The sequence below is a fragment of the Passer montanus genome, unplaced genomic scaffold (assembly GCF_014805655.1).
Source record: "Passer montanus isolate IOZ18808 unplaced genomic scaffold, ASM1480565v1 scaffold139, whole genome shotgun sequence".
NCBI classification, from domain to species: Eukaryota; Metazoa; Chordata; class Aves; order Passeriformes; family Passeridae; genus Passer; species Passer montanus.
In genome coordinates, this window is record NW_024360830.1 from 849,998 (window position 1) to 877,831 (window position 27,834).

Genomic DNA, 27,834 nt, shown 5'->3' on the forward strand with positions numbered 1-27,834 from the left:
GCTTGGGCCCAGCTGGGAGCTGAGGGAAGGGGATGAGGCAGCTCCCACCTCTGAATGGAGGCTTGAGGCCTCCCACTGATGATGCCCAGGGGTAGTAAGGCTAAACAGACACAGCAGGCGCCTTGCTCTTCTTCCTGCCAAGACTTTATTAAATAAAGTCCTTTCTATTGTGTAAGTTTTATGGGAAGTTCCCGGCAAGAGCCCTGGACCCTGCCAGAAGCTTTCCCGTTCCCTTGCAAGGTGCCAGTATGTCCCAGCTAAAGTCTCAGCCACTCCAGGATCCCCTACAGAGGGGGAGCAGCTTCTGGCAGCACCAGTGTGGGTGTGGTGGACCCCCATGAGTCCCCAGCCCCGCAAAACAGACTAACCACAGAGAAAGTGCATTCAGGAGGCAGCTCCAGGCATGGCCTGTGCTACCTGTGGGGCTGCAGTGCTGCTCCCTTACCCCACTGCCACCCATGGCATTTCCCTCGCTGTCCCCAGCTGCCACAGGCGTGTGAGCCCCCCCACAGCCCTTGCCCTCCCGCCCATGTGAGCACAGGTGGCTCATTCCAGAGGTTCCTTGATCAGGCATTCCTTCAGGGACGGCTGCTGCTGCAGGGGCAGCCCAGCCTCCCGCAGGTCCTGCAGCCGGGCCTCCGAGCGCCGCTTGTCCTTGCCCACCTTCCATGCCAGGTGGACGTGGGCCTGCAGGAAGGGTCCCAGCAGCGGGTGGCTGCCCTGGGCCTCCAGCAGCTGCAGCGCCTGCTCGCAGCAGCCATGGGCCTCACTGAGCTGGTCCAGCTCCTGGTGGCAGACGGCCAGCCCGGCCAGCGTCAGCAGGAAGCGGCCGGAGCTGCAGACCCCCAGGCGGTCCTGCAGCCGGTAGGCGTTGGCCCAGGTGGCCAGGGCCTCGCGGTACATGCCGGTGCAGGTCAGGCGCTGCGCGGCCTGCAGGTCCGGCAGGAAGAAGAACTCGAGGAACTCGGGGGAGCGGCGGATCTCATCGATGGAGTGCAGGTGGGACAGGAACTGTTCGAAGGCCCGGCTCCGCTTGGCAATGGTCTCAGCAGTGAAGTTCCGGCGCAGTCTCTTCCTGGGGAAGGCGATGCTGGCCATGTCGCAGCTGAAGCGGCAGCGCAGGCGGCGGTTCAGCTGCTCAAAGTCCGAGTAGCGCCGGGCGATGGCGGCAGGGGCCTTGTCAAACTGGCCAGAGCGGATCAGGTAGATGGTGTAGAGCTGCGGGGAAGGCAGGTGTCAGGCAGCGCCGTGGGCACGTTGCTCCCGGCACAAGCACAGCGGGGTGTGCGGCCACAGAGGGCTGGGGGAGTTTGCCCGAACAGAAGGGAGCGGACTGGGCTGCTGCAGCTGCAGCACCCAACAGCAATAGTTACCTGAGGCTCATCTGAGCCGCCAGCACCATCCGAGCAGCACGGGGAAAGAGAAAAAAATAAGCGCCAGCCCCGTGTGATGCCTGCCCCGCGGAGAGCAGGACTCGTACCCAACCCGTGCCCGCCCAGCCGCGCCGGGCTCACTCACCACGTACTTGGAAGAGCGCTCGCTGACCACGCTGGCGCTGGTGACCTCGAAGAGCAGGCGCTGCGGTGCCAGGCTGCCCCGCGACCTCCGCCACAGCTCCTGCAGCTGCCGGGTCAGCAGGCTGCCGCCGGGGCGCTCCGCCGCAGAGACCCACTCTGTGCCGGGAGAGGGCTGTCAGTGCCCTCCGCGGGGACAGGCCTCTGACATCTGTCGCGCTGCCGGACGCCACCATCGCAGGAGTGTCCCTGGAGTCACCCCAGTCCCCCCAGCTCACCGCCCCAGCACCTGCCTCCGTCCTCCGTGCCCGCCGCCGCCCCCGGCGCCTGCGGCGGCTCCTCCAGCTCCTCGCTAGCTCCGTCCCCCTCCTCCTCCTCCTCCTCGTCTTCGTGGCTGGTGAAGCTCAGGGTGCCGCTGAGGCGCGTCGACAGCCCCTCGGTGTCGTCCTCCAGCTCCGAGCTCTCCGGGCAGTCCTCGGGCTCGCCGCCGCCGCCCGCCGGCTCCTCCCGGCCGGGCTCGCCCGCCAGCGCGTGCCGCAGCCGGTGCAGGATGCGGGCGGCCATCGCTGCCGGGGGGTCCGGGCCGGGACACCCTCCCGGCGCTGCCCCCGCCCCGGCCCGTCCGCGCTGCCCCGGGCCGGGCCGAGCCGAGCCGGGTGGTGCCGAGCGATGGCCGCTCCGCCACGGCTCGTCCCGGGATCCTCCCTGCGCGGCTCCGCCTCCGCCGGGAACCCGGATCGGGGCGGCGGAGCCGGCACTGCCCGGCACGGCCGGGATCGGGATCGGCGCTTGCGGCAGCGTCCGGCACCATCGGGATCGGCTCTCCCGGCACTGCCCGGCACGGCCGGGATCGGGGTCGGTCCCTGCAGCACCGCCCGGGACTCTGGGATCAGGGTCAGGGCTCAGCCTGGCTCTGCCCGCAGCCCCTGCCTAGGAACCGACCCCGCCCTTCCCGGTCTCGGCTCCTCTGTCCGCTGTCCGGGATGTCCTGGTCGGGCCGAGCTCCGGATATCTGCCCCGGGGCCGCAGGAGCCACACACTCCGGTGCTCGGCGCTGTGGTGTCCCGGCGTCTTGATACCCCCATACCCTGGCACCGCTGTGCCCTGACAGCCCGGTTCACCAACACCCCTGTATCCTGCTACCCCAGACTCAGGCCCCTGATCCCACTGGGATGTCCCCTGGGCCACCTTGGCACCCCGCCACCCCGGCCTCAGTCGGCCTCACCACGCGCCCCATGGCCAGGCTGCACCTCCGGCACTTGCCCAGCCTTTTTTAGTGCCTGCCCGCTCACTCCTCACTGTTTCCTTGGGAATGTCTATAAATATCGAGGAAGCAGCCCAGCTGCTGCCATCGCTCTGTCCACTGCTTGCTCACTGTGCCCTGTTCCAGCACCCTGCACCCCACCCGGACTCAGATGGGACCCCTGAGCTTCCCTGGGCAGGGTGGGATGCACCAGGGGCTGGACTTGTTCCCAGTTCCCACCTGGTGAGTGGGGGTCCCAGCAAAGCCAGGAGCCAGAAGACCCCTGGGCATCCCTGGCACTGGGACCTTATGGGACAGAGATCTGTCACCCTGACCCCACTGCAGCCCTGAGGCTCCGAGCACCACAGGGCATGGGCCACTTGGCCAGTGCGTCCCCAGAGCCACCGGTCCCAGCCAGTCCTGGCAGCAGTGGCTGGCACGAGCTGTGCGTGTGAGGACTGAGTCTTCGAGGAGGCACCGGGCATAATTCCCACTCCTCAGAAGCACGAAAAGATGGAGCCATTTCCGGAAACAGGTGCCAGCAGCGCTGGGGACCCCAAACCGTGGGGCTCATGCTCTAAATCTCTCCAGGGATTTTGTGCCCCAGGTTCCACGGGGGACCCCTTCCTTATCTGGTTTGGGGGGCTGCAGCACTGCTCTGCCTGGGTCCCCTGGAGCAGAAAATGGGGGTGCAGGGGGCACAATGTGCTGGGGAAAACCATCTGGCTATTGGGAGCTTGGCGCAGGAAGAGCTGCATTTTCAGGGGCCAGTGGGTGACAGTCCATGCCCCCTGAGCAGGGGGGACCCTGTCCCCCTTACCCGGGTGATGCTGACGGCTCCAGGGCTATTTTTAACCCCCTCATTGCTGAGTTGCCTTGGATGGGGGTGTTGGGGGTGGGAAGAGCTAAGCTCCTTCCACAGCTTTGATCTCCCTCCTGAAGGGCTTGAATTTCCATCCCAGCCTCATCCCCACGTTAATCCCAGCCCTTGGCCAATAAAGCTTTGGCTAAATTAGGTAAAGGCGCCAGTTGCCAGTGAGAGGGGCTGGGTGCTGCCAGAGCGCTGATAGGCTGAGGGGGCCAGGGGGCAGTAGCTGGAAGCACATCCCCCAGAGGAGACACTACAAATTGGGGTGCCAGGGGCACCAGGAAGCTTCTGGGAGTTCCTGCTGCAGGAGCTGGTGGTTCTCTGTGGGAGGGAAGCACCATAAATTCCCAAGATGGTGAGTGTTCCTGTGTGCTGTGTGCCATGTGCTGTGTGCCAGGACAAGACCTGCCTGGGCAGGAGGCACCAGGGGGGTCTGGGCTGTGGAGGTGCCTCTGCAGAGGGCAGCAGGGATATGGTCCCCAGTGCTGGGCTGACCGTGGTGGCGAGGGCAGGGAAGCATTGGGGTGGTGCAGGGTCCCCGCAGGATCTGAGGGTGAGCGTGTGGCTGCTGAGGGGTGCAGGTGCCTGGGGACACCATCTCAGCCCTGGCTGGGGCTCAGGGCTGCACAGAGGCAGGGGTAGCAGGGGGTGGCTGAAAGCCGAGTGCTGGGTCATGCGACACAGCGTTGCTGCTGGCTCCATGGTGCCTCCAGGAGAAACTCGATCAGGGCTGACAGGTGCCACGGCTGCAGCCCCAGCGAGCCCTACAAGGGGAGCTGAGGAGGTCCCAAAAATAGCACTGCATGCCCAGGATGCCAAGGCTGTGCACAGGGACCATGACCCCAGCACAATGGAGCCCCCCAGATAGCGGGGGACTCGGGCAGGCAGCTCCCTGCAGCCCTCCATGTTCATGGATGGTCTGGAAGGCATCAGAACTGTAGGGATTGCTGGTGTCTGTGGCTTATGCCAGTACAGGATTGTCCTGAAGCAGGGCAGAGGCTCTTCCCACAGCCCAGCACTGCTGGGCCATGCTGTATGAGGGGTCTCTGGCCTGACATGGGTGACCCCTCTCCCTTGCCTTGCAGACGGACCAGCAGGCAGAAGCCCGTGCCTTCCTCAGCGAGGAGATGATTGCGGGTGAGTGTGGGGACAGCAGGGACAGGGGCCAGACACGGCCATGGTGCAGGGCCTGGCTCTGCCCCACTGCTCAGAGACCTGACCTGTGTCTCCACAGAGTTCAAAGCCGCCTTTGACATGTTTGATGCCGATGGCGGTGGAGACATCAGCACCAAGGAGCTGGGGACGGTGATGAGAATGCTGGGCCAGAACCCCACCAAAGAGGAGTTGGATGCCATCATTGAGGAGGTGGACGAGGACGGTGAGCAGCCCTTGGTGGCTGGTGGCAGGCGTGGGTGCTGGACCCTGGGCAGGCAGCCTGACCCACGCTCGGTTCCTCCCCACAGGCAGCGGCACCATCGACTTCGAGGAGTTCCTGGTCATGATGGTGCGCCAGATGAAAGAGGATGCCAAAGGAAAGTCTGAGGAGGAGCTGGCCAACTGCTTCCGCATCTTTGACCGGTGAGTGTGGGGGCAAAGAGGCCCATCCTGTCTGTGGGAGCAAGCAAGGTCCCAGCCCTCTCTCACCCTCCTGCAGGAATGCGGATGGGTTCATTGACATTGAGGAGCTGGGTGAGATCCTGAGAGCCACTGGAGAGCCTGTCACTGATGAGGACATAGAGGACATGATGAAGGACTCAGACAAGAACAATGATGGTCGCATCGACTTTGATGGTGAGCAATGGCCCTGGCCATGCACCCCTGTTGTGCACCCAGGCAGGGCCATGGGCTGAGGCTGCTGCTCTCTTGCAGAGTTCCTGAAGATGATGGAGGGCGTGCAGTAAGGGACCAGACATTCCTCAGGCCAGCTGCTGCACCCAGCCCTGCTCCCCTGCTGTCCAGGGAGCAGCAGCTCCACAGCACCTGGCCCTCAGCACTGGCTGGGACCTTGCTCTGTGCCAGGGTCCTGGTCTCGTCTCACCACCGGCGGCTGAGCTTTTCCTCCCATCTGTCACCTGTGGCTTTGATTTCGCCTCAATTAAAGAGGAAAGGCTTGAGCTGCTGGTGCAGGATTTCACTGGGGGTGCATGGGAAGGGGGGCTGTGGCAGTGTGTGTGCCCCTGCTCTTCTCCCCAGGGAGGGAACGTGGGCGGGCTCGCGCCACAGGGCAGCGCTGCAGGGGCAGCCCAGAGTTGTGGTTCCCACGGCCTCTTGGGCAGGCGCCAGTGCTGAGCTCAGAGTTTCCGTGCAGAGCAGCTCGTTCACACGCCAGAGGCTGAGGGAGCACGGCCCTGGCCCCGAGGCTCCTGCTCCGGGGCAGGGCTGTGGGGCCACAGGGGTTCTAGAGAGCCACCACGGCCTGCCCCACACTGGGACCCACATCTCCCACCCAGAGGACCTGGCTATAAGGTGGAAGAGCAGGAGCAATCCCCTCCCTACAGGGGAAAGGTGACACTTGTCTCTGTGTCGCTCTGTGAAGAGGCTGTGCCAGCCTCCTGGAAATCACAGCTCCCTGGGGACCAGCTGGGGAGGAGCACAGCAGGGAGGATGAGGCTGGGTATGGTCCCCAGCCAGGGTGGGTGGGACCACCGAACCAAAACACGGCTCCGAGCTGGTCACATACCCACAGCACAGCGCCGTGGCACAGAGCAGAGCCCCCTGCAGAGCCAGCGACCACTGTGACCACCCTGCCCCTGCCCTGCTTTCACGGGGTGCCATGGCACCGGGCAGGAGGGATGCGTGCCGTGGGCGGGGGGCAGTGGGAACGTGTGCCACAGCCCAGGCTGCCCTCTGCAAGGCCACGGCCGGGCACCGGCAGCTGGTGCTGCAGCTCGGGGCGAGCGGCGACTGCCCCCGGCTGCGCGAGGAGCGACGCAGGAGGAGCGCAGAGGCCCGGGAGCTCAGCATGGGTAAGGAGGGACCTGCTGTACCGGGCAGCAGCCGCGGGGAACCTCTGTACGCCCCCTGCTCGGCGCCAGGGCCACCCCGGCTCACTGGCCTGTCCCGCAGGGCTGCGGGGGATGCTGCTGGCGGGGCTGCGGCAGGGCCCGGCCAGCCCTCGGGAGCGGCAGGAGCTGGAGCGGCTGTGGGTGCTCTTCCTCTCCGCCCTGGAGCTCTTCCTGCAGGACCTGTACAGAACCCAGCACCTCTGCCAGCTCTTCTCCGTGCAAGGGGGTGGTGTTGCCCTGCTGCGCACTGGGCTGGGGGGCTGGGGGCTGCCCAGCCGGAGAGGAGGGGGTCCCACACAGCCCCCGACCGCCCAGAGCCTGGAGGAGGAGATCGAGCAGGTGAGGGCCACGCTGGCAGAGATGGAGAGCAGAGCCAACATTCCACCATGGACAGTGGAAGCCACAGAGACCACACAGCCAGCAGAGACAAGCGGCACCGCAGAGAGAGCAGCCTGGGGCAGCCCCTGTGCTGGGCACTGCTGTGGGGTGCTGTGAGCTAGGGGGGCAGGAGACAGCAGCAGGGGTGGCACCCCTGTCACAGTCCTCAACTGTGTCCCCCTACAGTCCTCAACTACAGTCATCACCTTTGCAGGTGATGGTGGGGGCTGCTCCCACTCTGTAGATGGAAAGGGATCACTCCAGGCCCCCAAATATTGATAAAGCTCCTGTTACCCCACAGGGGTCAGTATCCTTTCCACCCTCCCTGCCCACACTTGCAGAGGGGCCTCTGGGCACTCAGGGTGTGCTAGAGCTGCCACAGAATCCCCTGCAGAAGTTATAAACCTGCATTTATTTATACATTAACCGTGGCTCGGACTGCGACATTAACTTAAAAACAGCCTATGATACAGAACACGGGGGACAGCCGGGAGGGAGGAGGGAGAACGGGGTGTGCTGAGGGGTGGTGGTGGCGGTCAGGTCTCCTGGCTCTTGGTCTGCTTGTTGTACGTCTCCCGCACATATTTCTTGTAGGCTGAGGAGAGAGGGGGAACATGACACCAAGGGTCCTGAGACAACAGCCAGGGCAGCTGTGCGGCCAGACAGGCACTGGGGGCTGTGCTGCTGCCCATCCCACTGGGGAGGGGGCAGGAGGGTTCTGCTTCAGGCACTCACCGACTTGGTTCTTCCAGAGCTCAGCTGCATGTGTGTTCAGAGGGCTCTCGATATTTGGCTCTAGAAACAGTGGCTGAGTCAGCTGGTGGGGGGGTGACCTGGACACCCTAGAGCTCTGATCTGGGCTGGACAGCCCCACCACCACCACCATCCCTTCCCCCAGCCCTCCACAGCAGTTTGTCCACAAGACCCACCTGCCAGCAGGCTCTGTATGGAGAGCAGGATGGTGCGGACATCATACAGCGCTGACCACTTCTCCTTGAGGATGTCGAGGCAGATGTTGCCCTGGGTGTCGACGTTGGGGTGGTAGCAGGGGGTCAGGAACCGCACGGTGGGGGCTGTGTAGGGGTACCCACTGGGGAACTCCAGCGACAGCTTGTACCGCAGCTCCTCGTAGGCCTGGGGGTGGGAGTGGAGGGGGACAGAGTCAGGGGGGGCCGTAGCCCCACAAGTGCGGGGAAGCCTCGGGGAAAACGAGGTACAGGGGCAGTGGAGGGCTGGGACCACCCTCAGCTGAAGGGAGGAAGGTGGGGCAGGGTCAGGCCCCCCAGACCGGGATCGCGCCTCTCACCGTCCCGGCGGCGCCGTCAATGGTCCCGATCCACTTGAAGAGGTTGTCGGACTCGGGGAAGGCAGAAATGCCTTTGTCACCGGACATCTGCGGGGGCAGCGGCGGTCAGGACACCCCGAGACACCCCCCACCCCAGTTCAGCCCCCGGGTGCCTTTGGGACCCCCAGCCCCCGGCTTGGTCCCGGGATCCCCGAACCCCGACTCGGCCCGGGGCCCCACTCACCATCAACGCCATCAGCTCTTGCTGCAGCCTGCGGGGAAAGCGCACGTTACCGGCCGGCTCACCGGGGCGGCCCCCGCCCTCAGCCCCGGTCCCGGCCCCGCTCACCTCTTCCCCACCGCGCCGCGGGCCGCCGTGGCCCCGGTCTCGGCCGCTTTGCGGGCGGCTGCGCTGGACACGGCGGCGGGGTCGGCGTTCTGTGAGGCCATGGCGGCTCCGGGGCGCGGACCAGCACAGCGGCACCGGCCGCCGCTGCCGGCGGGTCACGGGCGGGACGCGGCTCCCGCTGCCCGGCGGCGCCGCACCGGGCTCCGCTGGCTCCTGCCCTCCCTCCCGCGGTCCCTCTCGGGGCAGGACTCGGGTCCCTCTGCGGCTGTGCCGGTGCCGAGCGGCGGTCAGGGCTCCCCCGGCGGGGCTGCCCTGTGCCGAACGGCGGGGCGTGGGGCTCTCCCGTGCGGCGGCGGCCGCCCGATCCCAACCCCCGTTCCAGACGCTCTCCGATTCAGGAGCGGCTCGGTCCCGACCCCTTCTTCGGCGCAGGAGCGGCTGGGTCCCAGCCCCTCTCCGGTGCAGGAGCGGCTCGGTCGCAGCTCGGCCCCGCCTGCTCCCGCGCCCCGTTTGAATATTTCCGCGTGCGGCCCCTCCGCCAATCAGCGCGCAGCCCCGTTCGAGCCGGCCAATCACCGCCCGCCCAGGATGCAGCTCCCACGGTAACGGCTAGCGGCTGCTGATTGACGGCCGGCCAGTGACGCACCGCGCTGTGATTGGCCGCTGCCCCGGGAGGGGCGGAGCCGCGGGCCCTCGGCGGCCGCAGCCCGGAGCCCGGTGCCCGGTGCCCGGTGCCCGGCGCCAGGAGGCGGCGAGGTGGGATCGAAGCGGCTTTATTGGGGGCATCAGGGTTCGGGGGGGCCCTCGGGGGGCGGCACCTCCCCCCCGCGGCGAAGCGTCTCCATGTGCTTCTGCATCTTCTCAGTCATCCAGGCTGGAGGGATGAAGGGCTTCAGCTCCTCCAGCCGCAGATCAACAGAATCCCTGGGGAGGAAGGGGGGGAGATGGAGGGACTCCAGCACCCACTGCTGACCCCAAACCCACCGTGTCCCCTGGCATGCATCAGTACCAAGCACAGACCCACCAAACACGCCATGGATCTCAATCAGCACCGAGCCCAAACCTACCATGGACCCCAACCAACACCAAGTCCAAACTTTAGTTGCCCACCATGGCCCCCTGGACACCAAACCCCAACCATAACCGAGCTCCCCAGCTGTCAGGCAGAGAATCCCTCCAGCACAGGACACCCCTGCAATGCAGCAGTGAGGGGGGACATGGTGGGGCCCCCCAGGAAGAAGCCCCAGGCCCAGCAGCACTTTCAGAGTTTCTGCTTTAGTCCTCACCTGTAATCCTCACTGGCGGCCAAATCCCGAATGTCCTCTTCGATGAGGAGGTAGGCCTGTGGCACAAGGCAGGGGACACCTCAGGGTGCCTGTGAGGGGCAGCCAGGGCAGGGCCACACCCTGCAGCCACCGCTGTCCCCGAGGGAGCCAGCTGTGCCTCCTGGCCCATGCCCCAGGGCTGCGGGCAGGGGATGGACGTGGGCAGCGCTGTGTCCCACACCCTGCCTGCCCTGCTGGGGCCTGCGCCCGGCCGTACTCACCATCTTGCCCCCAATGGCCCTCATGTGCTGCTGCTCTGTCAGCCAGTGCTTATCCTGCGGGTCGGCCGCGTACTGCAATAAAGCAGCAAGGACTGAGCTGAGGACGGGCGACAGACCCTCCCCTGAGAGCCCCCTCCTGCAGGATGCTGCCCCCTGCTCCAGCCCCGGCTCTGGCAAACCGCTCTGGCAGGCACACCACACCACTGGCTCGTGCTGTGTGCTAGCCAAACCCTGGGAATGTGCTCTAAGACAACAAACAAGGGCACGGGGGAGGAGGTAAACAAGGGAGCTGAAGCACACACTCCTGATTCCCATGGGAAACCATCTGGCTGTGGCACCTGACCTTAAAGAGGTGGGGATGCTTGATGTAGAGTCGCCCTCTTGTTCCTCCCATCCCGAGAGCTCTGCAATAGGAACACGAGGGGTGTTAGGGTTGTGGGGAGGGCAGCTGCGGTGGCACAGGGACACCCCTCTCCTCCCCAAGCCCTTCCTACTGCTTTTGAGGCAGAGAAGCGAAGTGACGGGAGGAGTGTCACGGGCTCCTGCCTGGGGACACCACCCTCCATCGACAGGGCCGTTCCTTACTTGTTTGCTCGAGATCCCAGCACAAAGGTTGTGGTTTCAGTCAGTCGGGATGGATCCCACTACAGAGCAATTGGAAAAGGGGCAACATTAGAAATGAAGTTGCTGCTGGCCATGTTCCACAAGCCTCGGCTCTGCGACAGGGAACCTTGGAGCTGCCTCCAGACTGGGAGGGAGGGAGCTGGCCAATGACCTCCAGCCTTCCGCAGGGGAGGGACGTTACATTCCATCTGGGCTGATCTAAGCAGTTTCCCTCGTGGGAAACACTTGTGGGATTCTCCTGGCTACTCCCGGTCTCCTCAGGTCTCCCTCAGCAGCACCAGGCCACAGGGTACAGGCCATGGGGCCTGAGAGACCAGCAAAGGCCTCCGGGCACTTCGCTTCCTCTTCTTGCTCCACCCCAGCCCAGGGCCCCAGCAGGGCAGAGCACAGCCCGAGCTGTGCTGTGCTCCTGCAGCTGCAGGGCTGTGCTCGTGGGAGCAAAGGGGAGGAGAGAGGGAGCCCAGCAGTGTCGGACAGCTAATACCTTTGGTCCATCCCTTTTCACAGGCTCAGAGACTTTGAGCTTCCACCTGAGGGGAAGGAAAACACAGTAAGAATGAGTCCCAGTGGGATCAGCTTAGTCACCACCAGCAGCATGGACTGAGCAACAGCCCTTCCAGATTCACCATTTTTCACACCCTCCATTCCCCCACAGCACCCAGCTTCAGACCCTCAGCTTTGCTGCACATTCTCCTCTCCAGATCCATGGGATCTGGCTGCCCAGATCCCACCATCCCCTGTGTCTCACCACTCACTCTGGGTGGTCCATCTGGACCTCTTCACCCCTTTGGGCCTGTTTAAAATCCCTCCTTTTGAGGTCTTTGCCTCCTGAGGGGAACACCTCAACCTAACCCTGCTTCTGCCCACTCCCAGAAGAACTCCCATCACCTCCCTGCAGCAGAGGAGTCTGTGGGGTTTCTGTGCTCCCCACAGGCAGCCTCACTCCCGCTGCCCTCCCCAAACAGGGGCTCTAGCTCAGGGTTTGTACTCACGCTGCCATGCCTGAGACTCCACGGTCGTTTGACAGGCTCTGTCCTGGAGGCCGCCCCTTCCTCTGCAGGAAAAAACCCTTCTGTGACCCAGCTGTGCTGCCTGAGGGAACCCTCTCAGCCACCCTCCCTCTCCCAGGGAAGCTGCTTCTTTTGCACAGGCATAAACTCTGCCTGGCACCAGAGCGAGCACCTCCAACGCCTCAAAAGAGCTGCCTGTGCACCTCCCTGCACTCACACTGTGGGAATGGCCAGGAATGAGGGCCAGGCTTCCCAAAACATAAAATCTCTTGTGGGGAAAACCATCCAACCTTTTTTGGAATGGGGCTCCCTCGGCGGCTCAGCTCCTCATCCATCTGTCGGGCACGCTGGAAGAGGAAGGGCAGTGGGATGAGCAGGGCTCTTCTCCCTGCCTGGCCAGGTGAACACTGACCCCAGCCCACCTCTGTGAGCAGCACTGAACTGCAGCAAGCAGCACCCACACCTGGGATGCTCCTTGCCCTGTATTCCCTTCAAGCCAAACATCCCCTACTCTGCCTCGGCACTACTGCACTGGCAGCCAAGAAGAGCCAGAGAACAAAGTGATCCCAGCTCTTCCTCTCCCAGCTCTCACAGGTCACTTAAACCTCTGTGTACAATCACAGCAATTACCTTTGGCACTGCCTGCTCATGGGGCAACCTGGGAACCACCTTTTTGCCATCAGAGAACAACAGTTTGGCCTGCAGGAAGACAAAGAAGGTTCCATGGATTCTGGGCTCAGAGAGGGCCCCATGAGCAACCCCCACCTCTACATATCTGCCTAGAAACCCTGCAACAGCTTTGCTTTTAGAGTGCCACCAGGCCATGCTTCCACAGACAACCAGATGCAAAAGCACAATCTGAGCATGATAAATTCTGGAGAAATGGCAGATAAGCAAGATGTGAAAGGAAAAACCCTGCCCTACCCTGCCAGGACCCTCTGACAGGTGCTGGGAGCCAGTTTCTGCAGGACTCCAGCAGCGTGCCATGCTCCTACAGCAGCACTGAGAAGGAGCAGCATGAGCTGACTGCTCCCTTCTTCCCAGTGAGAATGAATCCCACCACAGCAGTCACACAAGGGCTGTGGATGTCCCCTCAGAGTGACAGCAAAGCTGTTAAGAGGGACACATTCTAGCCAGGCTGCTTTGCTTGGCTGGGCACCCAAGAAACACCTCACCAGCACCCACCTGCTCCAGGCAGCTCCTGCAGGTCTCCTGGATGAGCTGCTCTGGGTCCACCTCCTCCCCAACGTTATCACGCACGTTGATTGCTGCTGTCTGGAAGAACTGCAGAGGAAAAGGCAGCAGCGTGACAGCCTGTGCGGGGTCAGCTCAGCTCCCACAGACGGGCGCGACGGCCTCGGTGGCAGCCGAGCTGTCCCCACGCCCCCGCTGCCGCCCGCAGCGCCCACCTTCATGTACTTGTTGAAGATGCCCTGGATCTCCTCGTTGATGCTGGGCTGCAGCACGGCGCGCAGCAGGTCCATGGACACGCTGGGGTCCGTGAAGCTGCGGGCGGCGGGGTCAGGAGGGCGGCGCGGAGCCCCCGGCCCGGCCCGGCCCGCTCCTCCCTCGGCCCGGCCCGCATCCCGCTCCCGCGCTCCCACCCCTGCCCTCCAGGCACCGCGTGCCCGGGCCGCCCATGCCGCGCCCGCCGTACCTGGTGGTCATCTGGGAGCGCCGCCCGCGCCGCTGCACCTGCCGGTGCTTGATCATGATGTTCCAGGGGCTCTGCGGGACACACGCGTCAGCCGCGGCCCCGCCGCCGCCCGCCGCCCCCGGCCCGGCCCGGCCCGTCCTCACCGTGCTGACCAGCTGCTCCTCGGCCTCGCCCGGGCCCTCCTCGCCCGGCGGCCCCGGCTGCTGCTCCGCATCGCGGGCGGCGCCCATGGCCCCGCTGCCGGCTGCGCCGCCGGTCACCGGATGCGCGGGGAGGCCGCGCCTGCATCATCGCGCCCCGACGGATGTGACGGAACCGGGGCCGCAGGGCCGGGCCAGAGCCGGGAGGGCCTGGGGGGCACCGGTGTGTGTCCGGGGGGCTCCCGGTGTGTGCCCGGGGGGCTCCCGGTGTGTGCCCGGGGAGCCCGGGCTCACGGCGTGCCCGCCCGGAGCGCTGGCCGCAGTCCCGTGTCCCCGCCGCCCTCACGGGCTCGGCAGTGCCGGGGGCCGGGCCCGGCGTCCCTCAGGAGTCCCTTGAACCCAGCCCGTTCCACCCTGAGCAGGAGCTGTCGCGGTGGCGCTGGACACACGCGGCCCCTGGCCCTGAGTGCCTGCAGCAGGAGTGTGAATGGCAGTCTTTCCTTGTTCTCTGTGTTTCTTCGTGTAATTCCTCTTTCTGGATTCTCACTGCCTCTCTGAGCAAACACCCCAAAGCATTTCCTCATCGTGTAATGTGTGCAGAATAGTCAAAACAAGTTTTCTGTCGTTTCCTAGATAATCTCACCCCATGTTGTGGTCAAAGAGAAGCTTTTCTGTTGAATCAGCTGGATAGCAGTTTGCATTGATAAACGATTTACTTTTTTTGCTGGTAACATTCTTCCTCATTCCAAGATGATTTAATGGGAGAAACCAAGCACAGGGGATTTGCCCGGGTTCAGGGTGGGTCTCGCTGTGCAGAACTGGGATGTGCTGCAGCAGCCGTCTCCAAGCTGTCCCTGCCCTCTGTGCCAGCAGCCCTGAGCCGTGCTGCAGGGAACAGTGGCATCTCCTGCCCACCAGCTTTGCCAGATGCTCAGTCTTGCTTCTTTTGTGTTCAAGGGATGCATCCACGTGGCACTTGGAGCCATGATCTAATTGACAAGGTGGTGATCGGTCAAAGGTTGGATTTGATGATCTCAGAGGTCTTTTCCAACCTAAACCATGCTGTGGTTCTGTGGCCGGTGCTGTGGGGGCTGTGGTGGTGCCTCCAGAGGATGTTGTGCTGGTGTTTCTCAGCACCTGTCACTGCAGCCTGTGGCTGTGTCACCTCAGAGTGACTGTCCTGCTGTAGCTGTTGGCTCAGCAGTGACCACACTGGGCTCCTGTCACAGACATATTTTATGAAAAATACTTTTGCCAGGATCTTTTCTCCTGAGAAGCTGGGAAGCTTCAGCTTCTCCATGTTTTGCTGTTTTGGAATGTGATTTGGAGAATTGTTTACCCAGCATGTGAAATTGTTTTTACTTGGTGACCAATGACAGCTACCTGTGTTGAGGCTGTGAACAGTCACAAAATTTTGTTATTCATTCCATTTCTTTCCTTTCTAGCTTTCCGATGGATCCTTTCTCTCTATTCTTTTTAGTATAGTTTTAGTATAGCATTTCAATATAATATCATATCATAATACAATAAATGAGCCTTCTAAAACATGGAGTGAAGATTCTTGTCTCTTCCCTCTTCCTGGGACCCTCGAACACAACCATAGGCTCCCAGAGAAGCCTGGAAGAAGACTTAAATCCTGGAACAAATTCTCAATGATGGAGTTGCTGTTTTTGCAGGGAGAGGGATTTCTTTTCAAGAACAACATCTCTCAGGGATCACCTAAATCTAACTGATGTGGTGCCTTTTTTGGGTCTCCTCCAAACCCTGGTTTTTAATGATGATTTTTCCATGGATCTGTGTGGTAGGTGCATGTCTGCCAGACATGAACACTGGGTTCACAGCTGAGGTTACCCATGTTCCTCTTTGATTCTCAGGGAGACTTTGGACAAGTCCCTCTGACCCTCAGTATCCTCAGGCGCTTATTTCATCAGAGCAATTGGCTTGTCAGACATCCTCCTCCATTAGCTGCCTAATTGTTATCCAGGATTATGGTCTGCTGAAACAGAAACGTGCCAGAATTACAGTGTTGTTCCCAAAAGGAGGCACCACCAGGCAAGCAGGGGACAGCAGCAGTGCTGAGTGCTCCGTCGTGGCACTCCCGAGGTCGGAAGGAGCCTGCCATCCCTCAGGTTGTTCCAGATGGTTTTCCATGTGCGTGGAAGGGAGCTGGCACTGCTGACACCGGCTGGCCAGCCTTGCCTGCCCCGGGTGCCCGGATCCATGGTGATTAGCAGCCCCAGAAACCCGGGATAAGCACCGGGCCGGCGGGTTCTGCCGGGCGCCGCGAGGTGTGGAGCACCACATCTCCGGTGGACACGGGTGGTTCGGGGAGGAATTGCATCCACCTTGAGTCACAGCAGGAGGAGAAGGAGAAACCTGTACTTAAAGCATTTTTCTTGCCACGAGCCCTCTTCCCACACAGAGCTGTGGAGGTTTGTGCAGAGCTGTGCTCCTTCCCGTGCACTGCCCCTGCAGTGTTTTGATGTGATGTTGGTGGAAAGCTCTTTGAGCATGACTTTGCTTTTCCAGCGCTCCTCTCAAGTGCCAGCTTAGAGTTGTATTAATAATGTCAATCCCAAACCAATTAATTCACTCACCCCACAGCTGCAAGTTTAAACTTTGTCTGTCATCCCAAAACTCCAACCCATTTGTGCTTGGTGCTGATGTGTCCTGGGCAGAGCAGTCCTTAAGTTCTCCTACCCTATTCATTGCACATTGCTTTGTGTGTAATTCAGAAAGAAATAATTAAATAGAGAAAGAAAAAATTGGAAAATTAGATTCCAACTCACACTCCTGGGTGACTGGAGAATAACTTGGTTTAAATAGGTTAGCACTCACAGAATTTGATCTTAGTTGAGCTTAATCTGCTGTCTCAAACACATTAAATATGTCTTTACCCTGAGATCACATGCAGAGGAGAGGGGCCAGTGTGGCAGTGCATCTAATTTTCATTTACTCTGACTGTGGGTCTCTGGTGAAGGCCAGCAGTGTGGCTGGCAGCTTGCAGACAGGTTCTTATGCTCTTCTCAGCTCAGGTGAGCTCTCGTGCTTGAAGTCCCAAGACCTTTTCCTCCAGAGAGGTCTATTTTAGTGCAGCACTGTTTCATTGGAGCAGATGTTCATTGGACAGTAACTGATTTGGTGTTTGTGCATGCAGTAACTGTGCACTCCCATTGCAAATTCATGTGGCTGTTGAATGCTTGTGTGTAAATTAATAGGGCTCTCATGCATGGACACTAAATCCTATAATTCATGTTCAGGAGTTCCCAGAAGCTGCATGGAGGACACACTGATGGGGTCTGGTTGGTCTGGGGGAAAGACACACTGAGCTCTGACTTTTCCCAGAGTGTGCTGAGCTGTGTGGGCTGTCCTGTCATAAAGGGGGTCCTGGGGAGGCCACAAGCAGGAGGACCATGGGGCTGGGGGACAGCATTAACTTGCTCAGGAGACTTTGAGCTCGTTTGTGTGCCTAAACCTGGCAACTGACAGTAGGAACTCTGAAAGAGCTGGAGCACTCTGCTTGGGAACGGGATGCTTCAGAGACAAGTGCTCAAATGAAACCTTGAATATTTGACCTACAAAAATCTGCAAAGAGTCTCCACGTGTGAAACAGGAGCCTTGAATGAAGGGCATTTTGCATTTGCTGGTGCTGCTGCCAGGTGCTCCTGCCCTGATCCTGTTCCATCTGGGATGGCAGGGCCAGGACAGGCTCCTGCAGGCAGCAGAGCCTGGCACTGGGGCAGAGCCTGGCACTGGGGCAGAGCCTGGCAGTGGGGCAGAGCCTGGCACTGGGGCAGAGCCTGGCACTGGGGTCACTGCTGTTGGTAAAGGTCATCGTAGGGATTGCTGCTGAGAGCAGCAGTGGAGAATGTGCCTCTCTGCAGTCCGGGGTCCCCCTTCCTTGTGCTGTCCTCCCTGGAGTGCAGCCAAGGCTGGATCCTGCTCCTGCCTTGGCTGTGGGTGGAGCTGGAGTGGCTCTTCGGTAAACAGAATTAGAGACAAATGTGGGAGGTTCCTGAAGTCACCTGTGGCCTGCCTCCTCCCATTCCTGGACCCGGGCTGCCTTCGAGGCCCTTTAAATTGCCGGTTGGCAGAGCCCTGGACACAGACTTCATCAGCATGGCACGGAGCATCCTCCTGCTGGGGCTCCTCACCCTGTGGGCACAGCTGCAGGCAGCACCCATTGCAGGCAAGTACGGGCAGGTGGGAGGGATATTTAAGAATGTTTTTTCCTTGTTTTCATAGAATCACAGGTGTTTTGCAGGTGCTGGCAGGTGCCAGGTTGCTGCCTGGGAGGACAAGGGAAGCCACGGGGGGAGTGGGGCGGGATGAGCCCGGGCCATGTGGGGCTCACCGCAGTGCCACAGTGAACTGTGGCACAGTGCCACCTCTCCCTGACTCCCCAGCCACATTTGGCTGCTGGCCCCAGGGCAGAGGTGCCCAGAGGGCCCCGCAGGTACCAGCCCCACCATGACACTGCCATCAGCCGTGAGGGCAGCAGGGGTCAGGCAGAACCTGAAAACCCACCAGGAAAAGCTGCAGAGGAGAAGACAGCACGGCATGGTGGTTAACTGGCTGCTGGGTGGGAGCAGTGGGTGGAAGGGCAGCGTGCTGGGGCTGATGCTGCTGCTTTCTGCTCTCCTACAGAGTTCCATGGAGTAGCTCCAGCTGGGTGGCCACCACCAGGGCAGCTGGGAAGCACCCTGAGTCTTGAGGCTGGGAAAGAGCCCAGCACGGTGCCTGACAATGGTGGTGGTGACAGTGACAAAAACAGCTCCAATAGAAATGAAATGCGAGACTCCAATAGCCATGAAACTGGTGAGTCCAATAGCAGGGAAACTGGTGATGCTGGTAATAAAAATCAGCTTTGTGATTGCAATGACCATGATCATGGTGACAACAACAGAGATAATGCTGCTGATGATCATCATGGTGGTGCCAACAGTGACAGTTCCAATAGCAATGAAGGTGGTGATGATGGTGATAAAAATGGCCTTTCTGAAGGCAAGGACAATGACAATGGAAATGGTGACAGTGACAGTGGTGATGATGGTGTCAACAGTGACAGTTCCAATAGCAATGAAGATGGTGAAGATGGTGTTAAAAATGACCTTTCTGAAGGCAAGGACAATGACAGTGATGATGGTGATGATGACACTGATGATGGCAATGGTGATGGTGATGATGGCAATGATGATGGTTATGATCTCATCAATGATGAAAATTCCTATAGCAATGAAGATGGTGATGATGGCATCAATGATGAAAATTCCTACAGCAATGAAGATGGTGATGATGACATCAGCAGTGACAGTTCCAATAGCAATGAAGATGATGACTCCTATGATAATGAATATGATCACTCCAATAGCAATGAAAATGGGGCTGATTATGGGGGTGGAGATTTTAGATCGTAAGGGTGTAATTGCCCTGGGATTTTCAGAGATTTTTGGGTTCCTCTTTTGTGGCATCCAGCTCAGGCTACCAGATTTCATGCTTGATCTATGCCAATAAATTTATCTAGTGATCATGAGAGCTTAGTGTCAAAAATTTCTTTACCAGCTTGGCAAGCCAAGGGTGGCACTTGTTCACCTGCCCATTTTCTTCCAAGCACCAGATATCCAAATTTGCAGCAGTGGATGGTTTCACCCAGGAGCTCTGGAGTAAGGAAGGACTGAGTAGTGAGTGTCAAATCTCTATGGGAGGTTCAAGTCCTGCCTTCTACAAGTTTGAGTTTTGTGGGTTTTGGGAAAGATGAGCTATGTACTTGGCATAAAGAAGGGGATGCCCTTAGCTGAGGCACTGCAGAACAGGGAGAAGATAGTTGGCACTACTAAATTATGTCTAAAACTCACAGTGATATTATGCCAGGAGGAATGGCCATATATTACTTGACATCCTAGGCAAAACCTGCAGAAGTGTGGCCCACACAGGGGGTTTCAAAGAGACTGTTTTGATTTGCCTTCAACATAGATTACAGGATTGGTACAAAGGGCAGAGGGACTGTTGATATGTATGGGATAACTGAGCTTGGGAAAAGCAGCAGCTCAGGAGTGGGGTTGGTACATGATATCCTGAGGTAAATTCCAGCCCAGACCCTGCTCCTCCCTGTGTGCTCATTGAAAAAGATTTTCCACTGTCTGTTCCTGTTGCTTTGCTTTCTATGCTCACTGCTACTTCACCTGCAACTGCCCCAATCCCATCTGGACAAATTCTGTGAGTACTGTTATTAATGGGCAGCCAGCAATTGTTTTAACTTATCTCCATTGACCCTGGATTCCAGGAGATTTAGTGTTGTGGGCTACTAACATGCCAAGGCTGAGGGAAGATGCAGAGCAATGTGCTCAATGATTTTCTTTCAGATTTGTGCTCCACATGATGAAAACTGGCAGGATTGGAAAGCTGTGGAAGAAAAGCTAAAGGTGGCCAGGGATTCTATAAAAGATGAAAAGAGAAAAGGAGTTTTTTGTAAGATATTAGACACCTGCACAGAAGCTGCCTGTTAGGATAGGAAAAACTATAGCAGAGAGAAATAAGATCTGAGAGAGAAATAGAAGGTTGGAAAGAAGCTGTATTATTGTCTCTGAAAATTGAGAGGCTGCATAAACAGGAAGAAAAGCTACAGGAAGAAAAGGGAAAAAATAAAAGTCAGAAGAAAAGTTTGAAGTTATATTTATGTGGACTCCCTGTCCTCCAGCATTCTATAGATTAGAAAACTAACTGTTATCTCCTGAAGAATGAGATTGGAAACATTTGGGGTAGCCCTGACTGTAGTGAACCTGGAGAAGATTGTTCTTTGTTTCCTTCAAATCCCCCTGAATATGAAACCAGGCTCATTAGAGAAACAGAAGAAACCAGTGGACCTTAGGATAGAGTGGGAAATTATACTCCAAACTGGCCCCATTTGATTTGATTTAGATGACTGATCTGCAAGAGCACTATGGCTGTAAGCCAGGCCAGACTGAATCTGGCAGCTGAAATCCTATTAAGGCAGACATAATAATGGTCCAGACATTCTGATGCTATTGGACAAAAATTAATACAATTTTTAACAGACATGGGAGCACGAGATTCAATTTTAAGAGAATGTTGTTGGGTGTTCAACCTGGTCAGCAAAGAGTTAAAGTTACTGGAGTAAACAGAACAAGTGCCAAAAGCCAAACCACCCAGGTTAATTCATGGCCCCCGGGTGAGAACACGCGTGGGCGTGAAGTGTGTGTCAGCCACTTGCTTTGCACTCAGAGATCACAATGAACATTTGGCTTCTGGTGTTCTGAAAGGCCAGACGTGGTGTCTGCTGTCCAGCAGGGGATGTCCTGTGGCTCAAATGCCAGCCCTAACCCTGACTCAGGAGGCTGCAGCGTGTGCTCTGTGCAGCACCTGCACTCCCTGAGGCGACAGTCACTAATGTACCACAGTGCCCAACTTCTGCTGCAGCACAAAATGGGATTTCTGCAGCCACTCACCCATGGGTGGCAGCACTGGGTATGAAAGATGTGTCCTTTGTAGCCCCCTTATTAGAGCAGAATAAATGGCCATTTCCTTGAGAAGGGACAATATACCTTTAACAAACTCCCATTGTGGTGTAAGTATTAGCTGATTGTTTATAGTAATTCCCCTGGCAAGAAACCAAATTAAGGGAAAGAACCCCCAGAATGTGAGGGAAGACTGTGACTAGGGAAAAGCTAGAGGCTGTAGCAAGGCTGGAGACTGCAGAGAAGCTGGAGACTGGTGGGAAGGTGGCATCTGGGAGGGACCTGTGCTGGGGGAGAAGCCAGAGAAGCCTGAGGAGGGAAAGAATCCTGGATCTGAGCATGGATCTGACAGGGAGAAGGATGACGGCAATGATGGTGGTGACAACAGTGATGATGAGTGTGCTGATCATGACTGTTGAAAATGTTTATTATTTGAAAGTAGCTGAGTGCTTGTTTGATATCAGGAGCTGGACCTGGTGCAAGTTGAACTTTATCTGAACCCTATTGGGTTTGTTGTGTAGGTAAAAGACAGAGAGTAGTGAAACCCAGGGCTGACAGTCTGAACATCAATACTAGAATAGATGAAGCTGTAGCTTAAATGTTACTTAAAAATGAACAGCTGGGGTGGACAGCCCATAGATCATGGTGTATGAACTGTAACAACCATACTGTAACATGGACCACAGATCTGAGTGAAACCCCCACCAACACTGACCTCAGAGGGTGTGGAAATGTGGCAGCCACTTGGTAACAAAACAGGCAATGAAGAGTGAGAAGACCCCAGAGCCTAAGAAGAGTCTTGATCTGGACTGTCGTGTGAGGTGTGGGGAGTTTACACTCTAAGGGTGTAATTGCCCAGAGATTTCTTTGTTTGGAGTCCTCCTTTTGGGGCTGCAGCTCAAGCTACCAGAGTTCATGATTGATCTGTGCCAATAAATCTGTCTGATGGAGGTGAGAGCCTGGTGTGAAAACTTTCTTTAACACTGATGATGATGATGATGATGATGATGATGATTACAGTGATGGTGACAGTGATTACACTTGCTGGCTGATGCCACAAGGTACACAAAGAACATGTGAGGCGAGGAGAGCCCACAGTGTGTGGGTGCAGGGGCCTCTTCCTCTGCCTCACTGCCAGGGCTGGTCCTGGGCACCAGTGGTGTTTTGATTTTGGGCAGGGCTTTCCTGATAAACCCCACACTGGCCACTGGCTGGGTGTGACAAGCTGTCCTTGGTCAGTGCCTGGCACGGCCCAGTCACGGTGGCTGTCCCTGCACAGGGACCCTCTGCTGCTGCTCCTGCCCAGGGTGGGCTCAGCAGGGCCCTCCACACACCAAAATGCTTCTGTTCCCTGTGGGAGACCCCCAGAGACAGCCTCAGGCACGCCCCCACCCAGGACCCACAGAGCATCTCTGCACCAGAGGAGACCTCCCCACCGTGGCCCCAGCTCCCTGAGGCTCCCCAGGCATCCTCCAAAGGCTTGTCCAGGGCCCCCATCCCTCCCACGGGGACTGAAGGTCTCAGAAGCTGGTGGGGGCTCACCAGGACACAGATGCAGCAGGAGCCAGACATTGTTCATCAGACTGGGTTTACTGGGGGGTGGGCAGCACAGAGACCCCTATGGCAAGCACAGAGCTGAGGGTGCTGAGGTGGGATTGGGAGGCTGGGTGATTATCCAGCAGCTGATGGAGCCCTCCATGGCTGGCTGTCCAGCTGTCCAGCTGTTGTCTGGCTGTCTGGTGTGGCTTGGCTGCACAGACTGGGTCCTTGGTCCAGGTCCAAGGGGGCTAGGTGAATCCTGGGAAAGAGAGGAATCCGTGTTCAGACCCTCACTCTGTAGCATGACTGGGCACATCTGTCAGACCCCAGCAGGACCCTGAGGGTGAGGCTCCAGAGACCCCAGACAGGGGTCCCAGCTCTCCCAGGGAGCCGTGGGGGGGTTTGGTGGTCATTTCTGCAGCGTGCAAAGATGTCAGGGAGACAGCACAGGTGGGATGCTGCACTCCCAGCCATGGTCACAGTGATTTCTGTGCCCATGGCTGCACATCCTCCTGCAGCATGGCTCCACTGGGTCCCACATCCACCCGTGCCCACCCGTGCCCACCCAGACTCACCGGGGGAGACCAGCCGGGCCCAGAGGCAGCAGAGCCCCAGGAGCAGGAGCAGCGACAGCAGCCGCATGGCATGGATGGGCAGCGTGGGGGCTGCCTCTCTGGGCACAGGCAGCCCTTTAAACCCTCCTGGGGCACAAGGTTGGTGCCCATGACCTGGCCCATGCCCCAGTACATGACACGCTCCATCTGAGCGTGAACCCTCCGTCCCCTCCCTCCCGCGGGCAGCCGGGCTGGCCCAGCCTCGGGGGAGGCTGGAAGGTGCTGCTGTTGGTGCTGGGCTCCGTGCAGCCCCCAGAGAGCCACACTGTGCCACAAGAGAGGAGCAGCCAGTGCAACTCCCGGCTGCAGGAGACACACACGGGGCAGGCAGCAGCAGAGGGCCGGGGACCCTGCTTGGGGCTGGCCTGGTGGAACAGCAGGAGCTCCCCGGGCCGGGCGCTGTGGAGCAGCCCGTGGTGCCCTGGCAGCTCTCCGGGCATTGTTCTGCCTCTGGGAACAATCGCTGGATCCCGAGGGACGTCCTGTGACCGGACACGGTCTGTCACACAGCCCCGCGCTGCCACCAGCCCCTCAGCCCTGCATCTCTCGTGCAGCCGCTGCCCAGCACCTGGGATCCAGGAAAGCTCCAGGGCCGGGGGGTCCTGCTGCTGGGCACAGGGACGGGGGCTCTGCGTGGGCACCAGGGCTGCAGCACCGGGCCGTGTCCTTGCCGGTGCTCAGATTCCCGTCACACGGCGCTCAGGTGCCGCTGCCCCCTCCATGGGATTGGCCGCGCTGGGCACCGCGGTGTCACAAGCTGGGCACAGGAGCTGCCGGGGCTTTCCCTGCCAGTCCCTTCCGGGCGTGCCCGTCCCTGCAGGGGCAGAGGGTTCACGCACTGCGCACCGCTGTGGGTGTGTGCGCGCACGTGGGAGCCAGGTGTGCACACGTGTGTGCTCCGGGCTCCCTGCTCAGCCCTCGGGCCGCTCCTGGCCTGCCCAGGGACAGCATCATCATCATCATCATCATCATCATCATCATCATCATCATCATCATCCCGGCGGCACAGCGCCGCTCTGCCTCTGTCCCTGCCGGGTGCCGCATTCCTGGGAGGTGCCGCATTCCTGGGTGTTCCCCGGGTACCCCGTCACTGCTGTCCCACAGAGGAGCCGGTGGCTCTGCCCTGCCGGCTGCGCCCATTGCTCACCCTGTGGGTGCCTGCTGTCAGGGCAGGACAAGGGCGTACGACACAGGTCCTCCTCTGGAAGTGGTTTTCTGTCATGTGAAACCTCAACATCCACCGGGGAGCGGCCCCCCTCCTCTCTGGCACCGTCCCCCCATCCACCGTGGCGTTGTCCCAGCCCGGCCATGCTGCTGCTGCCGGGGCAGGGACAGGCGGGGCTGCTCTGGAAGACGCCTTTGGTTCGTCCGGTGATCACCCGGCCCCTGCGATTCCCCGGGGAGACAGCAGGAAACATTCAGCCGCGGTGGATTTTGGCGCTGCGGCCACCGAGGGTGATCGCTAGGTCCCTGTGCAAGGGTGGCTTTGCACTGCCCACCCTGACTCTGCACCCCCGACCGCCTCCGGCACGTCCCCGGATCTGCTGCCACCCCTGCTCAGGACCGGCCACGTCACGGGGACACGGCCACGACCTCATCCCGGGGACACGGCCACGACCTCATCCCGGGGCTCCGCAGGACGGGCAGGAAAAGCTGCGGCGGGGCGCGGGCGGGGGGCACCGCCCTCCAAACCCCACCCCGACTCCACTTTCCTGGCCCCTCCCCACGGAGCTTTCCTCGCCCTCCGCTTCCCCCTTGGGACGATAATTGCGGCAGTAATTAGCATAACAATTATTCTTGCTGAATGGGAACATCTTAATGTGTTTCTCGCTCCTTTGGCAGGTTTCACCCCACGCCCACCCACCGGCCGGTGCCTCCCAGCTCCGGGCCCCTGGCCTGGCAGCTGAGCCGGCTGCGAGCCGTGTCCCAGGCACGAAGCAGCCCCCGGAGCCCCAGCCTGCTGCCCGGGGCGGGGGTCTGCCGGGGGGCACCGGGCACGGCTCCGCGCTGCTGTTCCGCGGGAGGGGAGGGTGAAGGGGACGGCCCCAAACCCGGAGAGGGTGATGAAGGAGGCAGCAAAGGGACAGGATGGGAATGGATGGGAGCATCAGGGGGACCTGCCTTCCACAGCCACAGTGGCAGGCAGCGAGCTGGTACCCACAGGCTCAGCCCTGGGTACCCGTCCTGCCCGGGATGCTCTCTGTCAGACGAGAGGGAGCATGGGAGACAGTGATGAAGGGATGCACCTCTGGCACAGCCTTTCCGCAGGACTTGCACCACAGGGAGCACAGGGAGAGCAGTGCTGCAACCAGCCCTTCCCTGGCTGATGGCTGTGCCAGAGCTGGCAGCTTTCCATGCCCTGGCATGGCACTGTCATCATCCCTGGCAATGCAGAGGCCAGTGCCAACCTTCCCATGTCTGTCACCAACACAGGCTTGTCCCCAGGAGGCTATGGCAGCCACTGGTGCTGTCCCCAGCCCAGCCTGGGTATGCTGCTGCCACCCAGCCGGGCTCCCTGAGGGCTGTGCCGGGACAGCTGTCCTGTCCTACCGGTCCCCCCAGCTCCAGGGCTGTGGCCAGGATGCCACCAGGGAGAGCAGGCCCTGCCCGGGTGTGGCTTGTTACCTGCATGGCAGGTATTAGCTTGGTTTAGGCACCAGCCCTGCTCCCTCCGCCCCGCCTGCACACCTTAAATCCCAGCCCACCACACCCGGGGCCAGAGCCGGCCGTCCAGGGCACCATGGAGCTGCCACCTGGCTGTCTTCTCCTCCTTGCTGCCCTGCTCCCCCTCGCCAAGCGGTCCAGCCCGGCCCCGCATACGACTGGACAGCAGGAGCTGGGGATGGGTGAGTGTGGCCGGGTCATGGCCTGGGAATGGGGATGCTCCGGGTGCCACTGTTGCCCACTGCCACATATGCTGCCAGGTGCCTACAGGTGTCTGTGGGAGGCTGGGGTCTGGCCCCGGGGCACCGGGGGCTGCTGTGGCCCCTGCTGTGTGCCTCTCAGCAGCGTCCTGGCCACTGTGTCCTGCAGCAAAGCCTGGGTACTGCTACCACATCGCAGAGGTGGAGGACCCGCTGGACAAGGACTGTGGCTCCTGCCCCATGGGTGCCTCCTGTTCACACTGCACCAGCGATGCTGACTGCCACGGGGTCACCAAGTGCTGTCCCAGCAAGTGTGGCCACACGTGCCAGGAGCCAGTGCTGGGTGAGGACTCAGTGGGGGCTCTGCAGTGGCAGCATGGCATTCACAGGGGTGGCTGACAGGAGGGGTGCTGTCTGACATGGGGTAGCAAACTGGGAAGGGAGGTCCCTGGCGTGTTCCTGAGCTCTTGATGGGTCTTGCAGACCCTGTGTGTCTGTGGGGGAGCTACTGGTGTGTGTGGCTGTAGGCAGCTGTGTGCAGAGCTGTGTGCTGGCACGAAGGGAATGGCAGTAAAAGGGAACCAGAGCTGTGCGGGGCTGTCTGAGGGCATGAGAGTGCTGAGCATGGTGATGTGTCCCCCTGCCCTGGCTCAGCCTGTCCCCTTTGGATCGTGCAGACTTCTGCTACCTGCCCTCAGTCTGTGGGAACTGCAAGGCTCTTTTCCGTCGCTTCTTCTTCAACGCCTCCAGCCAGCAGTGCGAGGAGTTCATCTACGGCGGCTGCGGCGGCAACAGGAACAACTTTGAGACCAAGGGCGAGTGCTTCCAGGCCTGTTCCCACGTCAGTAACTAGCAATGTGCTGTGGGCCATGGGCCACAGATGGCAGCTGCTCCTGGCCCCTCTCCTGATGCCCCAGCTCTCAGTTCCAGGTGCCTGGCAGTGCTGACCCAGGAAGTGGTGGCTTCTGCACAGCCCCAGCCTGGGGGAAGCTGCTGCTGGTGACATATCCCCGACCCTACAGGGAGACCATGGGACTGGTGGCAATGAGGGCTGTGGGCCTGGGTGGCCATGCTGGGGGCTGTGGCTTGCCTGGGATGCTCACTGCCTAAAGACAGGGACATGCCCATGCCAGCGTGGATGCCCCCTGCTATGCCTGGTGCCTGAGCCGAGGAGCCTGTCCCTCCCCTTGGACTGTGACAATACAAGGACCGGTCCCTGGATGAGCAGGTCTGGGTCTGGTCCTTCCTGCCTGAGCTGGCAGGAGCAGACAGTGCCCATCCCCTGGGCACTCCTCCCTCATGGGGCCTGGGCAGTGGGTGCCTCCAGCAGCCTGGCACGGCAGGGCTCAGTCCCCTGGGCACTCCTCCCTTGTGGGGCCTGGGCAGTGGTGCCTCCAGCAGCCTGGCACGGCAGGGCTCACCCAGCCTGCACCCTGCACCTCCCACTGCCACGGGTGGGCTCCCAGCCCAACCCTGCCTCAAGCTGCTGACACGACCTGACTGGGAGCTGGAGCCACTGAATGGAGGAGGAACAGCTCCTGCCTCGATGGATGCCCGGGGTGGTGCCTGTCCCCACCCTGCCCTGACCCAGGTCTGTGTCTGCACTGGTCCTGTGGCACCAGCTCTGGCTCAACCTCCTGGCCCTGGGGGCCTCAGGTGATTTCGAGGCCACTCCAGGACCACATGGGGCAGCCGGGGCCAGTCAAGCACACACTTTATTGCT

At 60.1% G+C, this 27,834-nt stretch overlaps 5 protein-coding genes across 8 annotated transcripts; 2 read left to right on the forward strand and 3 right to left on the reverse strand.

Moving 5' to 3' along the window:
* Positions 1-121: 121 nt before the first annotated feature.
* Positions 122-2,421, reverse strand: SNX21 (sorting nexin family member 21). Of its 4 annotated transcripts, XM_039699735.1 has the most exons (4): positions 1,804-2,421; positions 1,519-1,673; positions 1,374-1,384; positions 122-1,218 (listed from the first exon to the last, which is right to left on the reverse strand). In XM_039699735.1, exons 1-4 carry the CDS (start codon positions 2,076-2,078, stop codon positions 547-549), a joined length of 1,113 nt encoding a protein of 370 aa, XP_039555669.1. In that variant the 5' UTR covers positions 2,079-2,421; the 3' UTR covers positions 122-546. The 4 variants fall into 4 exon arrangements, with proteins under 4 accessions (XP_039555669.1, XP_039555667.1, XP_039555668.1 ...); XM_039699733.1 differs by lacking the exon at positions 1,374-1,384 and having other exon boundaries at positions 1,808-2,110; XM_039699734.1 differs by lacking the exon at positions 1,374-1,384 and having other exon boundaries at positions 1,526-1,673; positions 1,804-2,110.
* Positions 2,422-3,829: 1,408 nt separating this feature from the next.
* TNNC2 (troponin C2, fast skeletal type) lies at positions 3,830-5,739 on the forward strand. Its single transcript, XM_039699742.1, has 6 exons — positions 3,830-3,980; positions 4,711-4,762; positions 4,860-5,003; positions 5,089-5,203; positions 5,280-5,416; positions 5,495-5,739. The coding sequence occupies exons 1-6, from the start codon at positions 3,978-3,980 to the stop codon at positions 5,524-5,526; spliced, it is 483 nt and encodes a 160-aa protein (XP_039555676.1). The 5' UTR covers positions 3,830-3,977; the 3' UTR covers positions 5,527-5,739.
* A 119-nt stretch (positions 5,740-5,858) lies between these two features.
* On the forward strand, positions 5,859-7,158 carry LOC120497815 (regulator of G-protein signaling 9-binding protein-like). The gene is made up of 2 exons (XM_039699739.1): positions 5,859-6,591; positions 6,692-7,158. Exons 1-2 carry the CDS (start codon positions 6,399-6,401, stop codon positions 7,123-7,125), a joined length of 627 nt encoding a protein of 208 aa, XP_039555673.1. The 5' UTR covers positions 5,859-6,398; the 3' UTR covers positions 7,126-7,158.
* A 243-nt stretch (positions 7,159-7,401) lies between these two features.
* Positions 7,402-9,122, reverse strand: UBE2C (ubiquitin conjugating enzyme E2 C). Its single transcript, XM_039699741.1, has 6 exons — positions 8,643-9,122; positions 8,538-8,565; positions 8,315-8,401; positions 7,938-8,142; positions 7,744-7,803; positions 7,402-7,603 (listed from the first exon to the last, which is right to left on the reverse strand). Exons 1-6 carry the CDS (start codon positions 8,741-8,743, stop codon positions 7,545-7,547), a joined length of 540 nt encoding a protein of 179 aa, XP_039555675.1. The 5' UTR covers positions 8,744-9,122; the 3' UTR covers positions 7,402-7,544.
* A 277-nt stretch (positions 9,123-9,399) lies between these two features.
* DNTTIP1 (deoxynucleotidyltransferase terminal interacting protein 1) lies at positions 9,400-13,758 on the reverse strand. The gene is made up of 13 exons (XM_039699737.1): positions 13,623-13,758; positions 13,480-13,550; positions 13,232-13,328; positions 13,008-13,106; positions 12,453-12,521; positions 12,113-12,169; positions 11,805-11,866; positions 11,297-11,342; positions 10,774-10,832; positions 10,532-10,592; positions 10,189-10,260; positions 9,929-9,984; positions 9,400-9,566 (listed from the first exon to the last, which is right to left on the reverse strand). Exons 1-13 carry the CDS (start codon positions 13,707-13,709, stop codon positions 9,428-9,430), a joined length of 975 nt encoding a protein of 324 aa, XP_039555671.1. The 5' UTR covers positions 13,710-13,758; the 3' UTR covers positions 9,400-9,427.
* Positions 13,759-27,834: the final 14,076 nt, after the last annotated feature.